This window comes from Carex rostrata, chromosome 24, assembly GCF_964058835.1.
Source record: "Carex rostrata chromosome 24, lpCarRost1.2, whole genome shotgun sequence".
In the NCBI taxonomy this organism is placed as follows: domain Eukaryota; kingdom Viridiplantae; phylum Streptophyta; class Magnoliopsida; order Poales; family Cyperaceae; genus Carex; species Carex rostrata.
The window spans coordinates 1,275,222-1,299,489 of record NC_135941.1 but is presented as its reverse complement, the minus strand read 5'-3'; the positions used below and the strand labels follow the sequence as shown (position 1 = coordinate 1,299,489).

At 32.6% G+C, this 24,268-nt stretch overlaps 3 protein-coding genes and 1 long non-coding RNA gene across 4 annotated transcripts; all 4 read left to right on the top strand.

Annotated features, from left to right (window-relative positions):
- Positions 1–124: 124 nt before the first annotated feature.
- On the top strand, positions 125–1,466 carry LOC144575725 (uncharacterized). Its single transcript, XM_078325963.1, has 2 exons — positions 125–359; positions 815–1,466. Exons 1-2 carry the CDS (start codon positions 180–182, stop codon positions 1,421–1,423), a joined length of 789 nt encoding a protein of 262 aa, XP_078182089.1. The 5' UTR covers positions 125–179; the 3' UTR covers positions 1,424–1,466.
- Positions 1,467–6,394: 4,928 nt separating this feature from the next.
- LOC144575934 (uncharacterized) lies at positions 6,395–20,776 on the top strand. Its single transcript, XM_078326190.1, has 16 exons — positions 6,395–6,687; positions 6,775–6,918; positions 7,066–7,143; positions 7,238–7,363; positions 7,453–7,542; positions 7,627–7,725; positions 8,493–8,549; positions 8,680–8,754; positions 9,054–9,128; positions 9,235–9,339; positions 9,432–9,521; positions 9,604–9,699; positions 9,820–9,906; positions 19,610–19,636; positions 19,744–19,800; positions 20,585–20,776. The coding sequence occupies exons 1-16, from the start codon at positions 6,574–6,576 to the stop codon at positions 20,714–20,716; spliced, it is 1,452 nt and encodes a 483-aa protein (XP_078182316.1). The 5' UTR covers positions 6,395–6,573; the 3' UTR covers positions 20,717–20,776.
- On the top strand, positions 17,196–18,323 carry LOC144575935 (uncharacterized). Its single transcript, XM_078326191.1, has 4 exons — positions 17,196–17,571; positions 17,666–17,791; positions 17,873–17,962; positions 18,048–18,323. Exons 1-4 carry the CDS (start codon positions 17,488–17,490, stop codon positions 18,171–18,173), a joined length of 426 nt encoding a protein of 141 aa, XP_078182317.1. The 5' UTR covers positions 17,196–17,487; the 3' UTR covers positions 18,174–18,323.
- LOC144575936 (uncharacterized) lies at positions 18,838–19,429 on the top strand. The gene is made up of 3 exons (XR_013518566.1): positions 18,838–18,913; positions 19,006–19,095; positions 19,182–19,429. It is a non-coding gene; the product is annotated as an uncharacterized LOC144575936 (long non-coding RNA).
- Positions 20,777–24,268: the final 3,492 nt, after the last annotated feature.

Sequence of the window (24,268 nt, the reverse complement as noted above, 5' to 3'; positions counted from 1 at the left end):
TTTTTCTTTCATAGACATGGATGGACATCCAATCGATCAGAGTAACAACAAAAGGAAGATATGTGGGATAAGGAGGAAGATAAGAAGTTGATCGAGTGTTTGCTTAAAATCTGGAAATTGGAGAGGTGATAATATATGGCACATTTCGAAGTGGCTTTCTGCAGCAACTAGAGAAATAGATGCATGAAAAAATTCCAAATTGTCAAATAAGAGCTACCCCTCACATTAGCTCTCGAGTGAAGCTATGGAAGAAACAATACTATGCACTTTCCGAAATGCTGAGTGCAAGCGGATTTGGAAGGAATGACAATGAAAAATCCATATGTTGCGAGAAAAGTGTATTTGATAATTGGATTAAGGTAAAAACACCTGTTCAATAGTTATTTCTGCAAATGTATCTCTTTTTTGATGTTGTGTGAGCATACAAAAAACTTTGTCTGAAAAACAAAAAGGGTCAGAACCAGTAAGAAGAACCTTTTGCTGAGTAGTACATCAATAGTCTGCAAGGGGTAAAAAAAGAGTTAGAAAATGAAGCTCCATAGAAGTGTTCAGAAAATAATAAGCATAAAACAAAAAAAGGCAAAAAACTCAACTGTGCTAAAGATTAGCCTGAGAATAATGTCATATCTAACTATAAATTAGTATTCTATTATCCGGTAAATATTAAAGAATTCATCCAATGCAAACTCAAAAGTTGTGATGCTCTGACACCAGAAATAATTTGTCAGAATCATGACATTTCAAATGATGTGAAATTAATAGCATCTTATGTTCATGTTTATGTTTATATTTATGTTTGAAACGATATGTACAGAGCCATCCAACTGCTACAGGATTGAGAAGAAAGTCATTTTCTTATTTGGAGGAGTGGTCTGTTGTCTTTGGCCAGGATCGTGCTAATGGATTAGGAGCAGAGTCCCTGGCTGATGCAGTAGAAGATATTGATCGAGATGAAGCAACTAATGAAGATAGGGCAAAAAATGTTGAAGTAGACATGAATGATAACTTAGGTGATGAGGAGTTGGTTGATAGTCCTATTCATGGAAGCCAGGCAAACATTTCACCAATACAGAGAACTGACGGTAGCGCGTCTAAAAAATCTAGAAAAAGAAAAATGTCAAGTGCAGAAGAGCTTAATGAGTCAATTGCTCAATCAATATGCTCTATGGGGGGTATGTTTGGAACAACTAGCGATAACATTGCAGAACTAGCTGGTTGTTTTCAATTCATGGCTGATGATGCAAATAGAAAAGATGGAGTGTCTAAAGAGATTGAAAAATTACAAGGCTTATCTATGTTAGATCATATAAAAGCCGGGGCTGTCATCTCAGGAGACACTGACAAGACCAATTATTTTTTTTCTTTAGCAGATGATGCTAAGCTAGAGTATGTGAATTGGGTCTTAGGTGGTTGCAAGATGTAGCAATTTTGTAGGGTTTTCTTTGGCAGATGGTGCATAATTTATGTTTAATATCTAATTTTCTTTTGGTATTGGTAGGCATGTTATGGTTTCATGCTCATGGGTAATTAAGGAAAAATAGTTAGTTTTATTATGTTTTTAGAAGATCTGTTATGTACTGTTATTTTTTTTTATGTAGGCATGTTATGGTCACTAGATTTCTGTATTTTCTCCAAACTTTATATTATTTTAATGAATTTATAGTAGTAACATGTGATCTACTTGTATAAAAAATATCTGGCAACACCTTTCAACGTCCTACTGGGAGATATATCGGTACATTAAAATATTTTGAATTGTCAGTATGCAATTATGCATCTAGCAACTGGCCAGTATTTATGCCCCACATAAAATTCTACTTTTTAAATTATGCCCACATAAAGTACTAGCACAATAATTTTCTTTTGGTACAGGTGCACAATAATTTTCTTACTGGTACGGGGTGAAATTGGTACAGGTACGGCTGACAACAGTGGAGTCATGTTTTGATAGCTATTGCAATAGCTATGCGCAAATCAAATATGGGAATGACTCATTCCAAGGAATGTTGAAGCAATAGCCAAGCGCGAACCAAATATGGCATTACATTCCCTGGAATCCTTCTATTCCCTTGAATGACCTATAGCGCAAACCAAATGCCTCCTATGGGATAAAAACTAAGTGAAAGAAAAAGAGTACAATATTCTTCTAAATATGCAACTACAGCCTTACCAGAAAAATCCAGTGGGAAAAACCATGGTTAAGGAAAATATAGTGCATATTAACTCCCCCTCATGACAGCATCAGTCAAGATCTTTAATTCGGTGAATTCCAATATTACGAACTAGCTTTTCGAATATTGCAGTAGGGAGCGCCTTAGTGAATAAATCTGCTGGATTTTTCACTTGAACGGATTTGCTGAATATTAATAATATTATTCTTTTGAAGATCATGTGTGAAAAGGAATTTTGGTGAAATATGTTTTGTTCTATCTCCTTTAATTATCATTCCTTTCGTTGAGCAATACATACAATATTATATTCATATATGATCATCGGGATCATTTATCTAAAAGACAAACTACATGTCTGTCAAATGTGTTGAATCATAGATCATAACCAAACACATACTAGGCTTGCTTTTGTGTATTGCTAAATTTTCTCATAGGTAGCGAAGTATATGTTTAATTATATGTCAATATCTTCACGTGGGAGAATAACTATATCTTGCTAATAATTTTACAACAAATGATATATCATGTATTGTATGTCCATTAAGATACATAAGTGCTCATATTGCACTAAGGCATGGTACTTCAGGACCAAATAGTTCTTCATTCTTTTCTCGAGGTCTAAAATGATCTTTATTCACATCTAATGATCTTACAACCATCGGAGTGCCTAATGGATGTTGTTTATCCATATAAAATTATTTCAGCACTCTTGCAACATAATTTTCTTGATACATAAAAATATCATTTTTAAATATTTGATTTGCAATCCAATGCAAAATTTTGTTCTCCCTAGATCTTTCATCTCAAATTCTTTCTTTAAATAATTTATTGAATTTGGAAGCTCTTCAGAAGTTCCAATGATACTTAGATAGTCAACATAAACTGCAATCATAACAAAATCATTTCTATATCTTTTCCTGAAAATACATCGACAGATCATATCATTCTTATATCCATGTTTCACTAGATATTCACTTAAATGATTATATTATATGCAACTCACTATAGCCCATATATATATATATATATATATATATATAGAGAGAGAGAGAGAGAGAGAGAGAGAGAGAGAGATATGGCTTCCGGCCAATTGAATGTTAATAAAAATATTAATGTGAATTTCAATAGGCTTCGGGCCAATTTTCAATTGAATTAGCTTTGAACCAAAACTATGCCATTAAGTATATGCCACTATTATGACATCAATTAAAATTGAATTCCTCATTAATCAATATTGATTAGAGGTGAATTGGCTTCGTGCCATTATACAAATTGACTTTATATTTGATAATGGCTACAATAGCTTCGGACTATTGATAAAATTGAAAAAAAAAAAAAATATATATATATATATATATGACTTTGGTCCATTTTACAAAATTAATTTTTTTTTCTTAATATCTCTTGAAATCTTCTTTAAAAAGATTAAATAAAAATATGAACATCATATAAAATTTGTACATCATATAAATCTTCTTCCGGAAGATAAAAATTATACTATCACAAAAATATTAAATAAGTTAAATAATATTCAATACTATAAAAACAAAATTATTAAAAAATATATTGCACAAAAAACAAAAACATTAATATAGAATGGGTCTAATTTTTTTTTCTGAATGTTACGTTTCACCCTCTGTTTTTATACGAATCTTTTTTTTTAAGGGATACGTTTCTGGAGAGAGGAGCACTTGCAGGATATATTCAAAACTTTCAAAAAAATTGCTATACTGGACTTTTAAAAATATAATAATGATAATAAAGATAAATAAAATCGGTGCACATTATAAATTTATGATTAATATGTGGCTTTAATATTTTAATTTTATAATTGAACTTCGGGTAATTGATAAAATTGTTGAAATGGCTTCGGGCCAATTTCATTAACATAATTTATATTCATATGACTTCAAGCCATTAATTAGCATAATAATATAATTAGATGGCTTCGGGCCATTTCATTAACATAATTTATGTTTAACACCAAATATTGTAAAAAGATAACATAATATTATCAGAGTAGAACTAGGGTGCTCTTAAGCTCACCAAACTTTTGGTGAGCTTAACTCTAAAACTCATCAAATCGATTTGAAATGACGAATCCGAACCGTTGAAACCCGCCTGCCTTACGTGTGATGCATAAACATTCGAATTAATTTAGTATAAAGTCAAGTGGTCAAAAAACATTTAAAAAATGAATGCACTAAAATTAATTTATTAACCTTCTAATTTTGACCGCTTGACTTTATACTAAATTAATTCGAATGTTTAAAAATTTCACATATAGATGCATCACACGTAAGGTAGGCGGGTTTCAACGGTTCGGATTCGGCATTTGAAATCGATTTGATGAGTTTTAGAGTTAAGCTCACCAAAACTTTGGTGAGCTTAAGAGCACCCTAGTTCTACTCATATTATCATAATATAATATAAAAGGTAACATAATTAAATAATAAAAATATTACTTTGAATTTTCAAATAGTAGAGCTCTTGTGCTGATAACATGTTATAAAATAAAGATAAACAAGCATAAATAAAAATAAACAAGAAGGAGAGAATGTACAATACAAGATTACAAAGGCTCTATTTATAGGCACAAATTGTGAATGAAAAACCATGTAAATTAATTACAATAATAAATGGGAAAATTAATTCCAATAGTAGTAGAGTAGTGGAGAATGAATGTTGAAAGTTATGAATATCACATTAATATTTTATTCATAACAAAAGGTTTGTTTTGATTAATTATGTCGAGTTGTGACTATAACGAATAACAACTATTTATTATGCACCTTTAAGATAGTTCGTAACTACAACTAAAATATTAGCTCCAATACCAAAGATTTATTCTAATTTTATTCTTGATTTTAAATTATTTTTGTATGCCTTTTGAGCATAACAATAATAAAAAATTATATGCACTTCCAACAATATATATAATTTTTTGTAATTATATTTTTTGTTACATTTTTATTTGTTATGTGTGGAACTTTGTTTCATTTACAGTGGTTTAACTAGTAAGTATTTTGTCATGTTGAAGTTTACTACAACATATAAATTTGTATGAGCACTGGTACAATTGATCAATGTATTACTAACGAGTTTGGCTAGTATAACATTAGTGTCATTTCAACCTATATAACACAAACTCTAAAACCTATCAAATCGACTTTGAACGACTAATCCAAACCATTCAAACCGATCTACTTCATTAGTTGTGCGTTTACATGCAAAATTTATAAAATTTTTAATTTATTTACTATTAAGTCAAGCCGTCAAATGTGTGAGTTTTAAGTTAATTTTAATACATTCATTTTTCAATATTTTTACCGCTTGATTTGATACTAAAATAACTCGAAATATTAAAAAAATTGTATGTAAACGCATCACTCATAATGTAAATCGGTTTGAATGGTTTGGATTGGTCGTTTGAAGTCGATTTGATAGATTTTAGAGTTGGTGTTATATAGGCTAAAATGACACTGATGTTATATTAACTAAACTCATTACTAACAAACTTGTGGTGCTTCTGTAAAATCATAAGATAAAATAATGTGCATTAATTTCATGTGTGAATTTTAATATTAGATGTATACTAGTTTAACTAGTAAATATTTTATAATGTTGGAATTCATTGGAAAGGAAAAAAATAACAACATATATAAATTTGTAGAGCAATGGTATTGTTGATCAATGTAATTATGGACAAAACTTGTAGTGGTACTGTAAAACCATAAGATAAAAATAATGTGCATTCATCTTATTTGTGAATGTGTGATATGATTTTTGTGTCAATTATGCTTTGTTAATCTTAATACTTGTTATGATTAATTAACAGAGGGAATTCAATGAAAACATTATTGTTTAAAAATAGACAAATTAAAATTTTGAGTTTAGACACATAAAATCTAAGTAAATGAAGTCACCAGTGAAATGTCCTAAAAGTTTCTATTGTAATGCGAGATTTAGTAAATCTGTTAACTTTCTCAATTTATAGTAAAGATTTAATTGGAGGCAAAAATAAGAAAGAATTATTAAGGGTAAAACTATTATTAAAAATAATAGCTCTTAATATTATAAATTATGACCTCAATATAGCACGTTCCTTCTTTCTTTAATTTGCTTCATTTTTAGGCAGAAACCCTAAATCTTCGGAAAGATTTGAGAGTTAATTAGGTCAAATTTTTTAGAAACCGGTGTTTTCTTGGTTACGTTCTCCTAGAAGAAAGGTATCTCTTAATTCGTACCTCTCTCTGATCCTCTCGCAGAAATAAAATAATAATAAATGTTTGTCGTCTTTCTTTCTTTTTTCTACTATGTGAAATAAATAAATGTGAATTGCTCGAACATTTCGTCAGAATAGGCTGTAAATCTGTTCTGTAATTCAATCGCTTCTCTCGCCATGAAATCGGAATCACCGGAGCATGTATCTATGGATGTAACGGATTTCGGTTCCGTGGAGAAAGAGGAAGCATCTTCATCGCCGCAAAAGCGAAAGGAAAAAGAGGAGTCTAATGTAAATTTGATTGCATCTTCTATATATTTTCTTTGTTAAATTGATCCAAGAGAGTCTGAGTCTGAATCTTGCTGATTATCGATGCAGGAAAATTTTGAACCTAATTATAAGAAGGCGAAGCTGGAGGAGGATGATTTCTTCGCTGCTTATAGTACCTCCTCTAGTAGCAAATCTGATGGTGATGAACGTAGCTCTGCAATGGAGTTAGATGATGAGGATAAAGAATACCATGTCTTATCTTTCTCTCTTTATTTATTTATTTATTTCACAAAACAAAACTAAACGTTGCCAATATATAAAGCATGCTTAAAAGCATCACCAGCTAAGTTATCTTTATAAAATCCATTCTCATGTACATTTTGTGCTTTTTGAATGCAGGAACTTATGAAGAAGCACCTCCATTATAAATTTCAGCTTCGGGAATTTTTTTCTGAAGCCCCCCTCATTCAGATCCAGGTCAATATGATAATTCCTTTTAGTTTTAACTTTTTTTCACCTTAATCGGATCATACTTTTTTCTTAATTGTAACAATCTTAATTTTTAACACAGCCTGAGAATATTGAGAATATTAATACAATAGAAGATATAGAAAGTTATGCTCAAGGGATCGTCGCAAATTTCCCTGAATTGATCGGAAATCCACTTCCTGAACCCCATGTCCTTAGCGTCGTAGTGGTCTCTCTCTCTCTCTCTCTCTCTCTCTTCCACCCCCACACCTCCATCCCTTTCTATAATTAACTAGGTGTTGTTTGATTTGTATGCAGGGACAAGTATTGTTAGAGATATCCCTTAAAATAGAGCATGAGATATTCGAAGCAGTGAAACGTCTTTATGAACATATTCCTTATGTCATGGTAGGAACTATATAGCATTTTCAATAAAAAAATTATTTCTGATGCTCTCTCCTCAAGGAGGATTTTAACCCCTTTTTTATGCAGCGCCGTGATAGCGAAGAACAAATTAGGAAAAAGATTGACCTTAATGACAAACTTTTCTCCTACGTCAGTAAGGATAGCATCTTTCATAAAGTAGTCGAGGTTTGTACCTCTTCTTCAGGGAGCTAATATTCACACAACATTAATCAAATTTTTTCATTGATGGACGATATACCCCTACTGCTTATATATATCAAATTAAAATGCGAAAAATTTCTTCATTTCAAAAAAAAAAATGAGAAAGATTTCTTGGCAGAGATTATTATTTTTTTTAAATTGTAAATTAGATACTTAAATTGTACTTTCTATAAAATATATTTGGAATATATATTAATGATTAAAGCTTGTTTTTGTCAGTGTTCTTTTTCTTCTACTTTTAATTTAAACATTTTTATTACTTTAATATCATAGTTTATTAAATATCACTTTATTTGTAACTGAGCAAATTCAAAATAAACTAGAAGCAAATGATTTTAATTATACGATAGCAAAGAGAATGACTCAAATATAAAAGTGATTTTTCTTATATTGACAATCCAAATATTATTTTATTTGCTATTCAGACTAAGAATAGTAGAAAAGATACTTGTACTATAAGGAAATTGATTCGATACAATTTTTGCTTTATAAGGAAATTGAAAACATTCTTACTGTATGAAAAGGTTTTAGCTTAAAAAGGAATGCAATATTATTAGAGAAAGCACTTAACTTGTGCAGGACAAATCAGTCACTAAATAAATAAAATTTCAGAGATAGTTCTGGGAGTAACAAAAACTTTGGTATTAGTATCAGCACCTTTTCTTTGATACAGATTCCATATATAAATTCGTTTTAATTTTTAATAACTGACTTACCTGTCTAAAAAGCAGATATTTGAATATCTTCTAAGACGCAAAGAGAGACTATTTCATCCATTGATACGCAAGGTACATCCATTTTTAATATAGGAAATGTTGAAAGAGATGTACTTCGATTATATAAATCGCAATAAAGATGCAAATTCTAATTGGATCATCCTAATCAAGTAATACTAAGCCAGTACTTTGTCGAATACAGAGTTATTGTAAAAGTGAGTTCTTTAAACTTGTTGATGAGGACAGAAAGTTAGCAATACGTGATTTACTCAAGGAGGTTAATTTTCTCTCCTTGCATAAATTTCTGTCCATTTGCACACACACACACGTAGATACATACATACACGTACGTACAGACATACATACTCTCAACTTACCTTTTGGTCCCAACAGTCATGCAGGGAAAATGCTTTACGATTTTATGAACCGCATGCAAAATACTACCAAGAAATATCTCGGGCTAAAGGTCTTAGGGATGAGGTACTAACCTGTGCCATTATTTTCAATAGTATTTGGTTTTTTAGGTACAGTTCTTTGAGATTCTAGTTATAATGTGAAATGCAATGTGCATTGCAGTATTACGAGTACTGTTGCAAACAAATTGAGTTGCAGGAGGAGTTTGACATGCATCTTTTTAATCAGAAAACCAAGGTAGTTATTTGTTCTTAATTGTCAATTCGTCATAACCCTCATTAAATATATGTATATAGTGACTGTTGTGCAGAGAATAATGATGTGTCTATGGTATTATTTGTAGTTATTGCAGTCTGTTGGATGTATCCGGGAGTTGATTAATGATGTTGATGTTGTTCCAGAAAAATTTAAGCAGTTGAACAATGAACTTGTTGAGCTCTCTTTGAAGGTGGCATAGAAATAGATATCAATTAATTAATTTGTACGTACATATTTTTGTTTAGTAGCCTGATTGTTCAAAAATTAAATTTTGTGGTGCAGGCAAGTATTAAAGCTCATCAGTGGCACGAGATGGATACAAAATGCTACGCAACAAACTTTAAATTACTAGTGGAGAAGCACAACAATAGAGTATATCTCTCTCTTGATCTCTCTTTATCTCTTTATGCTTCTTATTCGTAATGCTTTGAAACTGACTGATTATGATTCAAAGGAAACTCGTGAACTTGACGATAAGCTGAATAAATTTTGCAAGAACTACCCGCGCATCTTCGACTTCTCCTTGGATGAACAATTCGACAGTGCCACGGTACTTGTTTCTTTCCTGATAACAACCATTAATGTGGCATTTCGCTTTCATCTGAATGGATGTCAAGAGTATGGAAAACCAACATGCATGTTGTACTTCTAAAGATATAATCAATTGCAGGAGGAGCGTTTCAAGGAAATAATTGATGAGATGAAAAAGAATTGGTTTGTAGGTATTGCAGATCATTTTTTGATAGAAGCAACTCTTGTAAGTGTCTTATTTGTCATTCGTTTTCATGTGCTTGCCTCTTCTGCTTGAATTTAGATATCTAATATATATTAACCTTATTTGCAGATGTACATGCAGAGTATTAAATGGGAGGTACATGCTATATATTTTTTATATCAAAACGTTTTGATATTAGCCAATCTCTCTCTCTCTCTCTCTCTCTCTATATATATATATATATATATGCTAATAGATATGTGATGACAGGAGGCTGGGAATAAGCTATTTTGGCTGCATGCTTTTGAAGCAAGGCCGTTAAATTTGGTAGGCTGTGCTTTCACATATCTTTGGGTTTTGTTTGTTCTTATTATGATACTAAAGTTAAAGTGCATGCTTTAATTTGTCCCTCATGTCAAACAGGTCTTTGGGACAAGGTTTGCTCATGAGCATCCAATACATGATCATGTTTTCAGTGTAGATTATAAATTGGTATGTGCTTATTTTTTTATTATATTTCCTCCCCTCAGCCCAGCACCATGCCAGCTTAACTAATTTATTGTAGAGTGAGGTTCCAAGTTAACTTTGTTGACTAATTAATTTTTTTTCTCAGGCGTAAGTAAAGGATGGTCGATGCATGCATATGAATTAAGAAGCTAGTTCGATAACAATTAAGGCAGGCCAGTTGATGATATTATTAGTATTTTAATGCTTTATGTAATTTGATGCTTTGTGGGAGTAAACTGCGTATGAATGTAATCAATTCTTGTTGACTGTGCACTGTTGTGTTAATTATAGAAGAATAGAGTTTGTAAGCACTTTACATCAACTTGAAGTAGTATATTCCTGCTCAATTTCACACTTAAAGAAAAAAGTTAAAAGAGTAGATCAAACAATCGTCACTTCTAAAATGACTCTTCCTTCCAATAAAATTTTCAATTCTTCAGTTTAATTAAAAGCAATGAAATGCCCAAAAATAAACTTCTTTATCTTTTTGCTAAGAGTTAGGTAGTATAACATCATTTCTGGAAAAATGTAAATACATGAAATCAAATATATTTCTTTTTTTGTTGTTTAAGATGAAAAAAAAATTAAGAGCAAAGAAGAACCCTTTTCTTATGCTCGGTGAGGTCTGAATAGATTGGGGATTGTATTTGTTAAGACCTTACTCCTTTGCATGATGTATATATAGGCTCTATTTTCAGTATGAAAATGATCTAGTTTTTAGATTATTTATGATAATAAGGAAACTTGCAAGAATCAAACTTAATGTGCATACATTGTTGACAGTAATTGGCCAGTCAAATTAGGTATGTGCCAGTATTGCTTGTACCAGTATTGTAACAGAAAAAAGCTGTAAAAATTAAATAGGAATAACAAAAATTCATATTAGAATCTGAGTTGAGGGGAGTGGGAGCGGCCCAATGCCCGGTCGAAGCCGTTTGATCCGCATCAAGAATTGTGCGTACTTGGTCTGCATGAATCATAAAGTTATCAGTGTGAAACTTAATGTGGATCAGACGATTCTGATCTAGATTTCCTGAGTTCAGACCTACCTCATTCATATGAGGTGACCATGGTTCCAGAAATCGGAATCGGAATCGGAATCGGACTTTTGACCGCTGAGTCAGAATCGCATGAATCGGCTGGAATCGGAAGAATCGGATCGGTAACTCGGGTATTTTTGGCAGAAGTCTTGTTTTGTAGCCAAAAAATAGGAAAAAATTGATAAAAATAATTTTAAAAAAAAACTATATTAATTAAGACAATATTACACTCACATAATTCACTAATTATATAATGTATTACAAACATTACAAATAGAACACACTTTTATTGCCAGAAGCTATGCCGAACTGGCTGGATCATAATAAAATCTGTAGAGTCACATGATTTATTTAAATTATTTTACATGAATAAAATGAAAATCTGCACTGTACAAGAAAAAACAAAAGCATGTGCCAATGAGTAAAATAATTTGCAAAAACAAAATCTGCAGTTCTGCACTGTAAATTTAAAAAAAAAAAGAGGGGTCGACTGCATTTCTAATTCCTAGTAAAATACTAAAATCAAAGAAAGAGTAATATAGTAAAACGAGAGGGGCTGGCTGTAAATTTTCATTTTATTCCCATCTCATTTCTTTCTACTCCCAAGTCCCGACTCTTCTTCTTTCTAGCTTTGCCATTGGAGATTTCCGACTTCTGAAGTTTTGACTTCTGAGCTCCACCTTTTCCTGCGCCAATGGAGAGTTCTGAAAATCGACCAATCTCTTCTCCTTAGCTGATCTCTTCTCTTCTCCTCAGCCAGTTGAATTTCTGCGTCGATTAAGACTCTCCCTAGAAACTCGAATGACACCTCCTACGACAGAGCACAGCATAGTCCAGGTTAGTGAGAGTCGGAAGTTTTTTCTTGGAATCGGCTCAACTCGGACAAAACTCGGTGTAACTCGGTTGACTCGGCCGGCAAATCGGAAAACTCGGCCGAGTCAAACACTGTTCATCCGAGTTTTGCTGAGAAACTCGCACAGGCGTGAGACTCGGGTAAAAATCAGCCGATTTCTGGAACCATGGAGGTGACTATATTCCTATGCTTACTACAATTCCAACAAATTACAATTTAGTGTTATAGTCAAAGAATATTCAAATATCAATTTGACCAAATGAAACAAAATAAATGGAACCTTGATGTGAATAACTAATTTGTTAACTGAAAAAGCAGCTCAGCTCAGCTCAATCAGATACAACATCAACAAATGATCCAGATAGGGAATCATCATTTGCAATCATTTAGGGAATCTACCATGGAACAACTGCTATCATGCTATTACTAGTATGTCATTGATGCCCTGAGAATTGTTGAATCGACATGTCAGCTACAGTAACCTCAGTGTCCTTAATCAAACCTCTGTGATTCATGCACCATAAAACTTAGTTGTGCAATTAAGATTCTAGTTAAAGTAAACAGCCTCAGTTGTTTGCCATTTGAAGTAATTTGACCTCAACAGTACCCCCTTCCAATGACGAGCAGTGCGCTCTCTGCATTTAGGAGTAGGAGGTTCTCGAAGTGTATGAAGCACTGGAAATTATCTCAAGGGCTACCTTGGAATGACCAAACTTAGTTCTTTGGCGAACAAAAAAGCTCCCACTTGACAGCCTCCTCTCTAGAGTTTCTCACGTATCAAATACCCTGCCAGCCTGCCTTCCCTTTCGACAGATAGCCTCTAAAGATAGAGCGAACTCCAATTGAGATTTTGCTTCTTCTGAAGGCCCTTGGCAATGCAGCGAGGCGTTGGTGGAGCTGTGGAGAGATTTTCCGGTGGAAGAAGCCGCGCGGGTTTAAGGTTTAGGGTTCAGGGTAAGTGAGATAAGATCAATTTTTAATTGGTAAGGATAAGATATGAGTACGGTCAATTCTTAATAGATATGGATATAAAAATATTTTCATCCTATTCGTATTGTATGTATTGACACTCTCAGTCATAACTAAGGGTGCAAACGGTTGGATACAGATTGGATAGTATAAACAGTTGGATACAGAACGGTTTATCTCTTTATCCCTTTTGAATTTTTTTTTCAAAAATTAAACAATACATATATAGATTATGGCTAGAAGTATTTTTCTATAATTTTTACATATTTTTTAAATTAACAGATTGAAAAAAACAAATAAAATAACTTGGATATGAAAAATAAATAGAAAGAGTCAACCGAGAGTTGACCAGATTTGAAAAATCTTCTTTAGGCAGGTAATCCATCTTTTCTCTCTCTTTAGCGTTGAACCACTTTTGGAAAAACACAATGTCTAATAATTTGCAAAGATAGCCCTACTTTTTCAGTACCCTTTTAATTGTTGTCAGTACTGATAACTTGCAAAGATAACCTACTCTAATTTTTCCTAGTTGTAGCAAATCTTAACTTTATAACTAATTTCTATTTTTTTCATCTAAATTTTCCAGTAAAGTGCTTAGAAGTCTTGGCAACATTTGTTGAAAGCTACTCACCTATAACAGATGAGACTTACATTTCAATTTCGAAATCACTTACGCTTGTAGTTGATTCCGTCTAAAATTCCACTGTAGTTGCAGTCCATAGAAGCATTACTCTTTTAATATTACTAGTTTGGACAAGTGATCGAGTTCCCAGAATCATTAATAATAGACAAGCAATTACTCGGTAGATTGGCCATATATATTAACGACTCAACTACGACAAAATGGATCGAATGTCGCAGTTTTTTTTGCAGGACCTCGACGTGACATGAGGGTGAAAGATGTTCAAGAATCCGTTTTCTTTTTATTATAAGGACTAAAAACGAATCAATTTTTTTTTTTTGGCTTTTTGACCCAACAATTTCATTGTTCTAGACTTCTAGTGCATTATATAACAAAGAACATGATACATTAAAAAGATGTCAACACTCATTTCATCTTCTTTCTTTTTTTGAGAATAATCTGTAAGCTGGCTTCATCAAATATTAAGCAAATTACAATCGCAAAAAAATAAAAATAAAAATAATAATGATGATGATGATGATGATGATGATGCTGATGATGATGCTGATGAAAGGGAGACACTGTCTGCCTGCATCTCTAAGTCCTACTGTCTCCTCTAATACAATTTTGATATTTCCCTTAATGCCCTCCATTTGCCTATCTAATGTTAGCTCTTCCCCAAAGTTTGTTTCCAGATGTGGTAAGACTGTTTCCATTACTTCTTGCCCAATTCGCTAACAAGTGAGGTTGCTTAAGTGCAGTTCATCTTCTTAATTCACTGTCCTCGTCGCTAGCATCTTTAATTCATCTTCTTGACTGCCACAGTCATCATACATCTTTTGTTTACCTTTTATATAAGTTCGAAGTTTCAATAGTTAGCAACAAATATGAAGCAGCCAAAAAAAAAGGTCAATTGCACATATTTATTGCATATATCATAAACAAACCTAATCAATTAATTTCCTTCAATTTGCACCTATTTCAGAATTACCAATTTCCATTGCACACATTATAACCAAATTGACTTCTTATTAGAAAAAGAGATATTTCAATCCATAGCAATCCAGCATATCTTTTGTTAATAAACTTTGACAATTCACAAAATAATCATATATGAAAATCAAGAAAAAAGCACAAATTGAGAATTTTTTTCATAACATTAGCAGTTTATCTTTCTGAATGAGTATATTGACATTACTATTAGCAATCTAGAGTGATCCCTATCAAAGTACAGAAAAGGGAGGGGGCGTTATATGAGATTAAAGTACCAGATTTCATGTACCATCAGGATCCATAATGCTCTGTATCCTCTCATCGGTCTCTTTCGCATACACACAAGACCCTCTCATCAGAGGGAGAGGGCGGCTAAAGCAGGTCTCGAGTGGGACCCATGTTTGTGCTTCTTTTGCTTCTTAGAGAATGTCTATCAAGATGCAGTGCACACTAATAATATGGTACACTTTTTCTCTCTTTTCCGTTCTTTGGTCTGTGTGTGTTGTCACTAGGGTTTATGGAGTCAAGAGTTGTGTATGGCGCTTACAGACATGTCTCAGGATTCTGCTTCACACTGGCAGGGGAACTCCAGTCCTATATTTTTATCTAGCAGGAATGCAAGTTTATTGTTTTGTGCAGGCAATTGGCACAATAAGTTTGATTTGAGGCAAAGTTTTTAGGCCTGGGTTTAAGTCCCTTAGAGGAGGCATCGGAAACAGCGAAACCTTTCTTGATAATAAAATGAGCAGCCAAGAAGAGTGGGAGGTGCATTTCATTCTTCCGATTATTTTTTAAAATTGACATGTAATGATCATAAAAAAAAGAATATTCACATCTAAGAGCATCTCTTAAGAGCATCTCTAACAGTGATTGCTTATGGATTGCTTATGTCAATTGTTTTTGTAATTACTGAGTTGTATGGCTATTGCTTATTTAGCAGTTATTTTCAATAATTGCTTAATAAGAAATTCTTTTTTAAAGATGAGTTGGCCAAATGTTTAATTCTTATTAATCGAGTGTTTAATTCTCAATTGTTTGATTGATTGTACCAATATAGGAGTTGATTGTTTAATTTCTAAATTTTTTATAATTATTATTTAGCAATTAATTTCAATTGCTGGATTGGAGATGCTCTGAAAGGCTCTTTTACCAGGGGTGTAGTCCGGATAATCTGGCTCCGAATCCACTTTTAATCCGTGTTTGAATTTTTAATAAAATTTTTAATCCGTATTCGAATTTTATTAAAAATTATAAAATTCAAATACGGATAGTTCCGGATAAATTAAATTATGCAGAGAGACTATCCGGATAAATTATTAGAGAGAAATATGACCCGAATATGGATAGTTTTTGACAGTGTAAAAAGAGTGAATATCCGCATATATTCAGATTCTCATTTAATATTTTCGTTCCCAGTTTCAGATCCAACTGCAGTCTTTAACGCTTCCGATGGGAGGTACCTTATATCTATCTAAGCTTGATTTTAGTTTTGATCGTGGGATAATATATATTCTTCTATTTTCGGCTAATGAAATTCTTCTTTTTCGAATGGAAGGAGGCCTGCACGTGGCTAGTGGCCAGGAGCCCAGGAGAAAGTTACCTTTTCTATCACGTGTCAACATCTACGAAATTCAAAATTATTTGAATTTTGGGGATATTTTCATAAGCAACCCTAAAAAATGTTAAAAATATTATTTTTACTTTAGCTATGTATGATTTTGTTATTTTATATAGTGATAGAATATTTCTTATATATTCCGAAACAAGGAAATAAATCTGCTGTGATTCTCAAAAGAATCACAGGGTTCTATTTTTTCAAATCCACCCCTCTATTTTTTTAAATGCACAAATCTCAAAATCTGTTGTTTTATATACACAAATCTCAAAACAAATGAATGGGCAGATTTCGAAAAGCAGAATCCTGTGATTCTCAAGAATCACAGCAGATTTGTTTCCGTGGAAGCAATTCCAAGATTCCAAAAACTTTGCGTGTTCTCACATACCACGAAGCCAGAATGAAATGGCTGACTACCTAGCAAAGGTGGGGCGTGCTCAGGGATGGGATTACAGGGGGTTTACTTTACCTATGTTTGATATATCTGTATAGGTAAGGGTGTCTGGAACTAACTAGGGGGTGCCTTATTTGTGGTTATTTTACAATTATATCTCTGGCAGAATCACATGTAAGATTGAGGTTTGTTGAAATGAAAGAGACCTAAGGGTCATTTGAAGCAGAAAAAAAAAAAATTCTTTTAAATGGTTATCAACTTTTATATATTTTCTTTGTTGAATTGATCCAAGAGTGAGTCTGAGTCTGTGTCTTGCTGATTATCGATGCAGGAAAATTTTGAACCTAATTATAAGAAGGCGAAGCTGGAGGAGGATGATTTCTTCGCTGCTTATAGTACCTCCTCTAGTAGCAAATCTGATGGTGATGAACGTAGCTCTGCAATGGAGTTAGATGACGAGGATAAAGAATACCATGTCTTATCTTTCTCTCTTTCTTTATTTATTTATTTCACAAAACAAAACAAAACAAAACAAAACGTTGCCAATATATATATAAAGCATGCTTAAAAGCATCACCATCTAAGTTATCTTTATAAAATCCATTCTCATGTACATTTTGTGCTTTTCTAATGCAGGAATTTATGAAGAAGCGCCTCCATTATAAATTCCAGCTTCAGGAACGTTTTTATAAAAACCCCCTCATTCAGATCCAGGTCAATATGATAATTCCTTTTAGTTTTAACTTTTTTTCACCTTAATTGGATCATACTTTTTTCTTAATTGTAACAATCTTAATTTTTAACACAGCCTGAGAATATTGAGAATATTAATACAATAGAAGATGTAGAAAGTTATGTTCATGGGATCGTCGCAAAATTCCCTGAATTGATCGGAAATCCACTTCCTGAACCCCATGACCTTAGCGTCATAGTGGTGTCTCTCTCTCTCTCTCTTCCACCCCCACACCTCCATCCCTTTCTATAATTAACTAGGTGTTGTTTGATTTGTATGCAGGGACAAGTATTGTTAGAGATATCCCTTAAAATAGAGCATGAGACATTCGAAGCAGTGAAACGTCTTTATGAACATATTCCTTATGTCATGGTAGGAACTATATAGCATTTTCAATAAAAAAATGATTTCTGATGCGCTCTCCTTAAAGAGGATTTTAACCCCTTTTTTTATGCAGCGCCGTGATAGCGAAGAACAAATTAGGAAAAAGATTGACCTTAATGACACACCTTTCTCCTACGTCAGTAAGTATGGCAGCTTTCATAAAGTAGTCGAGGTTTGTACCTCTTCTTCAGGGAGCTAATATTCACACAACATTAATCAAACTTTTTCGTTGATGGACGATATACCCCTACTGCTTATATATATAGTTGTTTCTCAAATAACACCACCTCTCTTCATTAATGTGTAGATTTTGTTTATTCAATATTATATCAAATTAAAATGCGAAAAATTTCTTCATTTCAAAAAAAAAAAAAATGAGAAAGATTTTTTTTTTAAATTGTAAATTAGATACTTAAATTGTACTTTCTATAAAATATATTTGGAATATATATTAATGATTAAAGCTTGTTTTTGTCGGTGTTCTTTTTCTTCTACTTTTAATTTAAACATTTTTATTACTTTAATATCATAATTTGTTAAATATCACTTTATTTGTAACTGAGCAAATTCAAAATAAACTAGAAGCAAATGATTTTAATTATACGATAGCAAAGAGAATGACTCAAATATAAAAGTGATTTTTCTTATATTGACAATCCAAATATTATTTTATTTGCTATTCAGACTAAGAATAGTAGAAAAGATACTTGTACTATAAGGAAATTGATTCGATACAATTTTTGCTTTATAAGGAAATTGATTCGATACAATTTTTGCTTTATAAGGAAATTGAAAACATTCTTATTGTATGAAAAGGTTTTAGCTTAAAAAGGAATGCAATATTATTAGAGATGTATCCGGGAGTTGATTAATGATGTTGATGTTGTTCCAGAAAAATTTAAGCAGTTGAACAATGAACTTGTTGAGCTCTCTTTGAAGGTGGCATAGAAATAGATATCAATTAATTAATTTGTACGTACATATTTTTGTTTAGTAGCCTGATTGTTCAAAAATTAAATTTTGTGGTGCAGGCAAGTATTAAAGTTCATCAGTGGCATGAGATGGATACAAAATGCTACGCAACAAGCTTTAAATTACTAGTGGAGAAGCACAACAATAGAGTATATCTCTCTCTTGATCTGATCTCTTTATCTCTTAATGCTTCTTATTCGTAATGCTTTGAAGATTGACTGATTATGATTCAAAGGAAACTCGTGAACTTGACGATAAGCTGAATAAATTTTGCAAGAACTACCCGCGCATCTTCGACTTCTCCTTGGATGAACAATTCGACAGTGCAACGGTACTTGTGTCTTTCCTGATACTATAATTTTCACTTCTGTATACATACACACATGGATAACAACCATTAATGTGGCATTTCGCTTTCATCTGAATGGATGTCAAGAGTATGGAAAACCAACATGCATGTTGTAGTTCTAAAGATATAATCAATTGCAGGAGGAGCGTTTCAACGAAATAATTGATGAGATGAAAAAGAATTGGTTTGTAGGTATAGCAGATCATTTTGTGATAGAAGCAACCCTTGTAAGTGTCTTATTTGTCATTGGTTTTCATGTGCTTGCCTCTTCTGCTTGAATTTAGATATCTAATATATATTAACCTTATTTGCAGCTGTACATGCAGAGTATTAAATTGGAGGTACATGCTATATATTTTTTATATCAAAACGTTTTGATATTAGCCAATCTCTCTCTCTATATGTATATATTTATATATATATGCTTCTAATAAATATGTGATGACAGGATGGTGGGAGGAAGCCATCTTGGCTGTATGTTTTTGAAGGAAGGCCGATATCTTTGGTAGGCTGTGCTTTAACATATCTTTGGGTTTTGTTTGTTCTTATTATGATACTAAAGTTAAAGCATAGAAGGAAATATCGGTATCAGGATCAGGATTGGTCCCAGCCGATATCGATCTTGGATCGGTGTATCGGTCGGTATCAACCGTTTCGGATCGGAAAATCGGACTTTTTGATCAGAAGCTTGTTTTACACTAAAAAAAATAGGAAAAAATTGATAAAAAAAATAATTTGTCAATAATTTATATTTAGATAAATGATTACAATCAAATAATCCATTAATACAATATAATACAAGCATTAAAACTATAAACACACTCTTTCACTGCCAGAAACTATGTCATGCTGGCTGGATTACTTCATCGTCATCTGTATTATGATAAAAATTGGGATATTGTTACCCGGAACCAAAAAAAAAGACATTGTAGATCCAAATGAAGGATTGTTAACATCTTCATATCCATATGCATATATAGTTGATACACTATTTAACCAATCACGGGTTCATACTCTATTTAATCAATAATTGTGACGAGTTTTCAGCATGTGCATAGTATATAGTCTATTTAATCAATCATGGGTTCAAGTTTTCAGACGAATAATGATCAGAATCGGAACAGAATGACAGAAATTGGACGAAAAACACAAAATTCGCGAATATCAAACCAATATCAGATCGGTCCCAGCCAATACCGATACGTATCAACCGATCCGGATTGGTATCGGCCGATATTTCCTTCTATGAGTTAAAGTGCATCCTTTAATTTGTCCCTCATGTCAAACAGGTCTTTGGGACAAGATTTGCTCATGAGCATCCAATATATGATCATGTTTTCAGTGTAGATTATAAATTGGTATGTGCTTATTTTTTTATTATATTTCCTCCCCTCAGCCCAGCACCATCCCAGCTTAACTAATTTATTGTAGAGTGAGATTCCAAGTTACTCTGTTGACTAATTAATTTTTTCTCAGGCGTAATTAAAATTAAGATGTGGTCGATGAATAACATTTATATGAATTAAGAAGCTAGCCAGATCACAATTAAGGCGTGCCAGTTGATGATATTATTAGTATTTTGATGTTTTATGTAATTTGATGCTTTGTGAGAGTAAACTGCGAATGAATGTAAAAAAATTTCTTGTTGAATGTGCATTGTTGTGTTAATTATGGAAGACATGAGCATGATTTCTAAGAAGTCTGTCAAATTTTCAGATTCAATTTGAGTTTCTTATTTCTAAGAATATGTTTAATCCAAAATCATGCTAAATTGTAGTGGAAGCTTTGACTTGCTGGCTGATTTGGCCTGTCCAATATGTATCAAGGGAGATGATTAGCAATATCATTTGTCTAACATATTTTACCTTACCTGAATTGAAACACAGTTCGTTGCGATGTTTCCAAATGGTCCAGCAAATGACACTATACACCAGTAAGAAGGCAGATCACTGTGCAGTGGGTAATTGATGCGCAAAATGAATGATATATGAAATTTTGGTCCAATGTACATTAATATGTTGAGAAGCCCCCATAAAAAACCATATTTGTCTAGCAAAAGTACATGTAACAAAGAGATGATTGATAGACTCGAGATGATGACAAAATTGACATTTATTTTGTTCCTGCCATCCCTTTTTTAGTAGATTATTAGTAGTCAGGATTCTTTTTTTGTGTGTTAACCACATGAAAATTCTAATTTTAAGGGGGATAGGAATTTTCCACCATCTTTAGCATTTTTAGGTGTAATACCTCTATAATTGAGAAATTTGTATAAGGACCTAATGGTAAATTTCCCTTGAGCATCCCACCTCCAGCTAAGCTGGTCCTCTGAATGAGTAAAAGACATATGACTAATGATTTCTAATACCTCTAGCCATTCAGTATGGAGTATTTCAAATAAAGATCTACGAAACTTAATGGCACCCCTTTGTGAATTAATAACCTGTTGTAATGTAATTGCTGAATTGGTACAAATTTCATAGAGGTAGGGGAACCGGGTTGCCATAGTATATTGCTGGTATCAAATATCTATCCAAAACATAACATTTGTATGTCTAATGGTAGTCCAAAATTCAGACATGGGTGGAGATGAAGTTGTGGAATTATATTTAGATAAAAGCATATCTTTCCAAGCACTAGAGTATGATGGGTCTTTGAGTTTCTACCACCATTTCAACTAAAGATAAATATTCATTTGGGTAAGATAAAACTGAATTAAGAAGGGTGATCCTTCCTCCAATGGATAAAAGGCTCCCCTTCCAATTCTGTAGTTTTTTCTCAATTTTATCAATAAGAAAAAACCAATCTTTCTTTTTCAATTTTTGAGTATGCAAAGGCAAATCTAAGTATTGCATGGGGAAGGATGATGGATTACATTGAAATATAAGGGCATATGGGGTTATATGTAGAATATTAATGGAGTACATGGAAGTTTTGGCATAATTCACTTTTATGCCTGACAATGCTTCAAACGCTAATAAGGCCCACCATGCATTTTCTATATTAGTATTATTGGCTTTAAGAAATAGGATTGTGTCGTCCGCATAGTGACAGTTTGTATAAGAATGATTATCTAGTGCATTGGGATCTATGCCAAGTAAAGAATGTGTATGTCTGCCTTTTTGAAAGATCTTACTCAAAGTGTCTGCTGTAAGAATGTATAGGTAAGGAGATAGGAGATTCCCTTGCCTAACACCTTGTTTGCAGAAAAAATAATTTGTGAGTGTGCCATTTATATTGACACAAGATTGGGAACTAAAAAGCCATTCTTTAATCCACAAAATCCATCGAGATCCAAAACCCCTACCTTTTAAGATATCTAATAGGTATTGCCAATTAATTTTATCATACGCTTTCTCGAAATCTACCTTAATCACTATTCTTGTTCTTTAGAACTATGGCAATGATGGAGTATCTCTTGACTAAGTATGAAATTATCGATAATATATCTATTTTTAATAAAAGCTGCTTGACTAGTATCAATAATCCTATGCATGATTGATTCAAGTCGAAAGGTTAACATCTTAGAGAATATTTTGAAACTACAATTAACTAAACTGATTGGTCTGAACTTGGTGATGAGTTTGGCTTCTTTCTCTTTCGAGATGAGACAAATAATGAATTTGTTCAGACTATTCAGTTTAGTTTGATGATTATAAAAATATAAGCATAATTGGAAGAATCTGATTTGATAACTTTCCAAAATACTTGATACAATTTAAAAGTAAAGTCATCTGGCCCTGATGCTCCGTGAGAGTCACTTGCAAAAATAGCATTTTTGACTTCGTCCATAGTAAAAGGTTTCTCTAACCTAGTCCGTTCCTCTACAATAAGTATGTCATTGGAATCCCAAAAATCAAGGATCTTATAGAAATCGAGAACATGAGTCTGAATTTTAGAGGAAGTAGTGGTATGTATCCCATTTATGTCTAGAGCCGGGATCTTATTTTTCTTATCTCTATGTGTTGCTAAGGTGTGAAAATACTTGGTGTTAGAGTCGCCTTCCTCAAGCCATTTTTGTTTAGATCTGGTTTGCCAATATATATGCAATAGAATCGGAGCTAAATTCAAATTTTGATTTACCATTCAAGATTTGAATTCCGAACACAACCCATTATAATCCGTATCTTCAGAGGTACCTAAAAGAAAAGCTTTTACAATTAGTGGACCCGGACCGTCTTTTATTAACTTAGCACGAATCTCAAATCCCAATAACATTGTCCCCTGTGCTATTCCGAATTTCAAACAGCTCAGAGTAAATCCCAAACTGTAAAGTGATAAATATTTTACGGAACAAATTAAGAAAGATATTTGTCCAAAAGCAGAGACAATAAATTTCCACTTTCCATTATAAAATTTCATTTAAACCGCAGAAAATGGAATTATATAATGAGTATGGTTAAAATACCTTATTAGAACGGTCCAGATCCACTAATTGTAAAATATTTCCTTGTATTATTGGAGAGGATGTGAATTGTTTGCCTATGGAATTAATGTATATTTTTCTACAAGTCATTTGTTTTTTTTATTTATCAAATCTCTTTACTTGATCAAAGTTTGAAATTCAAATTATAAATTAAAATTTTGATCTTTTTTATTTTATATGTTTCCGTTGCTTATGATATCTATATATATATGTTCAACAAAGCATAAATATTATTAAATTACTAAATTCCGAAATCGGTTTAAGAGAAACAACAACATGAAGAGAAATTAAGTAAGGTTGGGGAAGTAAGCGGATCCGTATCCTCCCAGGTACCTGACTCAACACAACTGAAATAGACAGTCCAGATATATAATTTCAATCGGTGGGTAATCGGGATGACAGTAGGGGGCAGTATTTTTTGTGCTTTAAGATGGGTGCCAAGTTAAAAATTCCACTTTCGACCATCGAATTCAATTCTACTCAGTCAAGTAACCTGAGGGGATGCGAATTCGAAGCAAGCAGCATAGCATCCTAGCTGCTTAGAAGC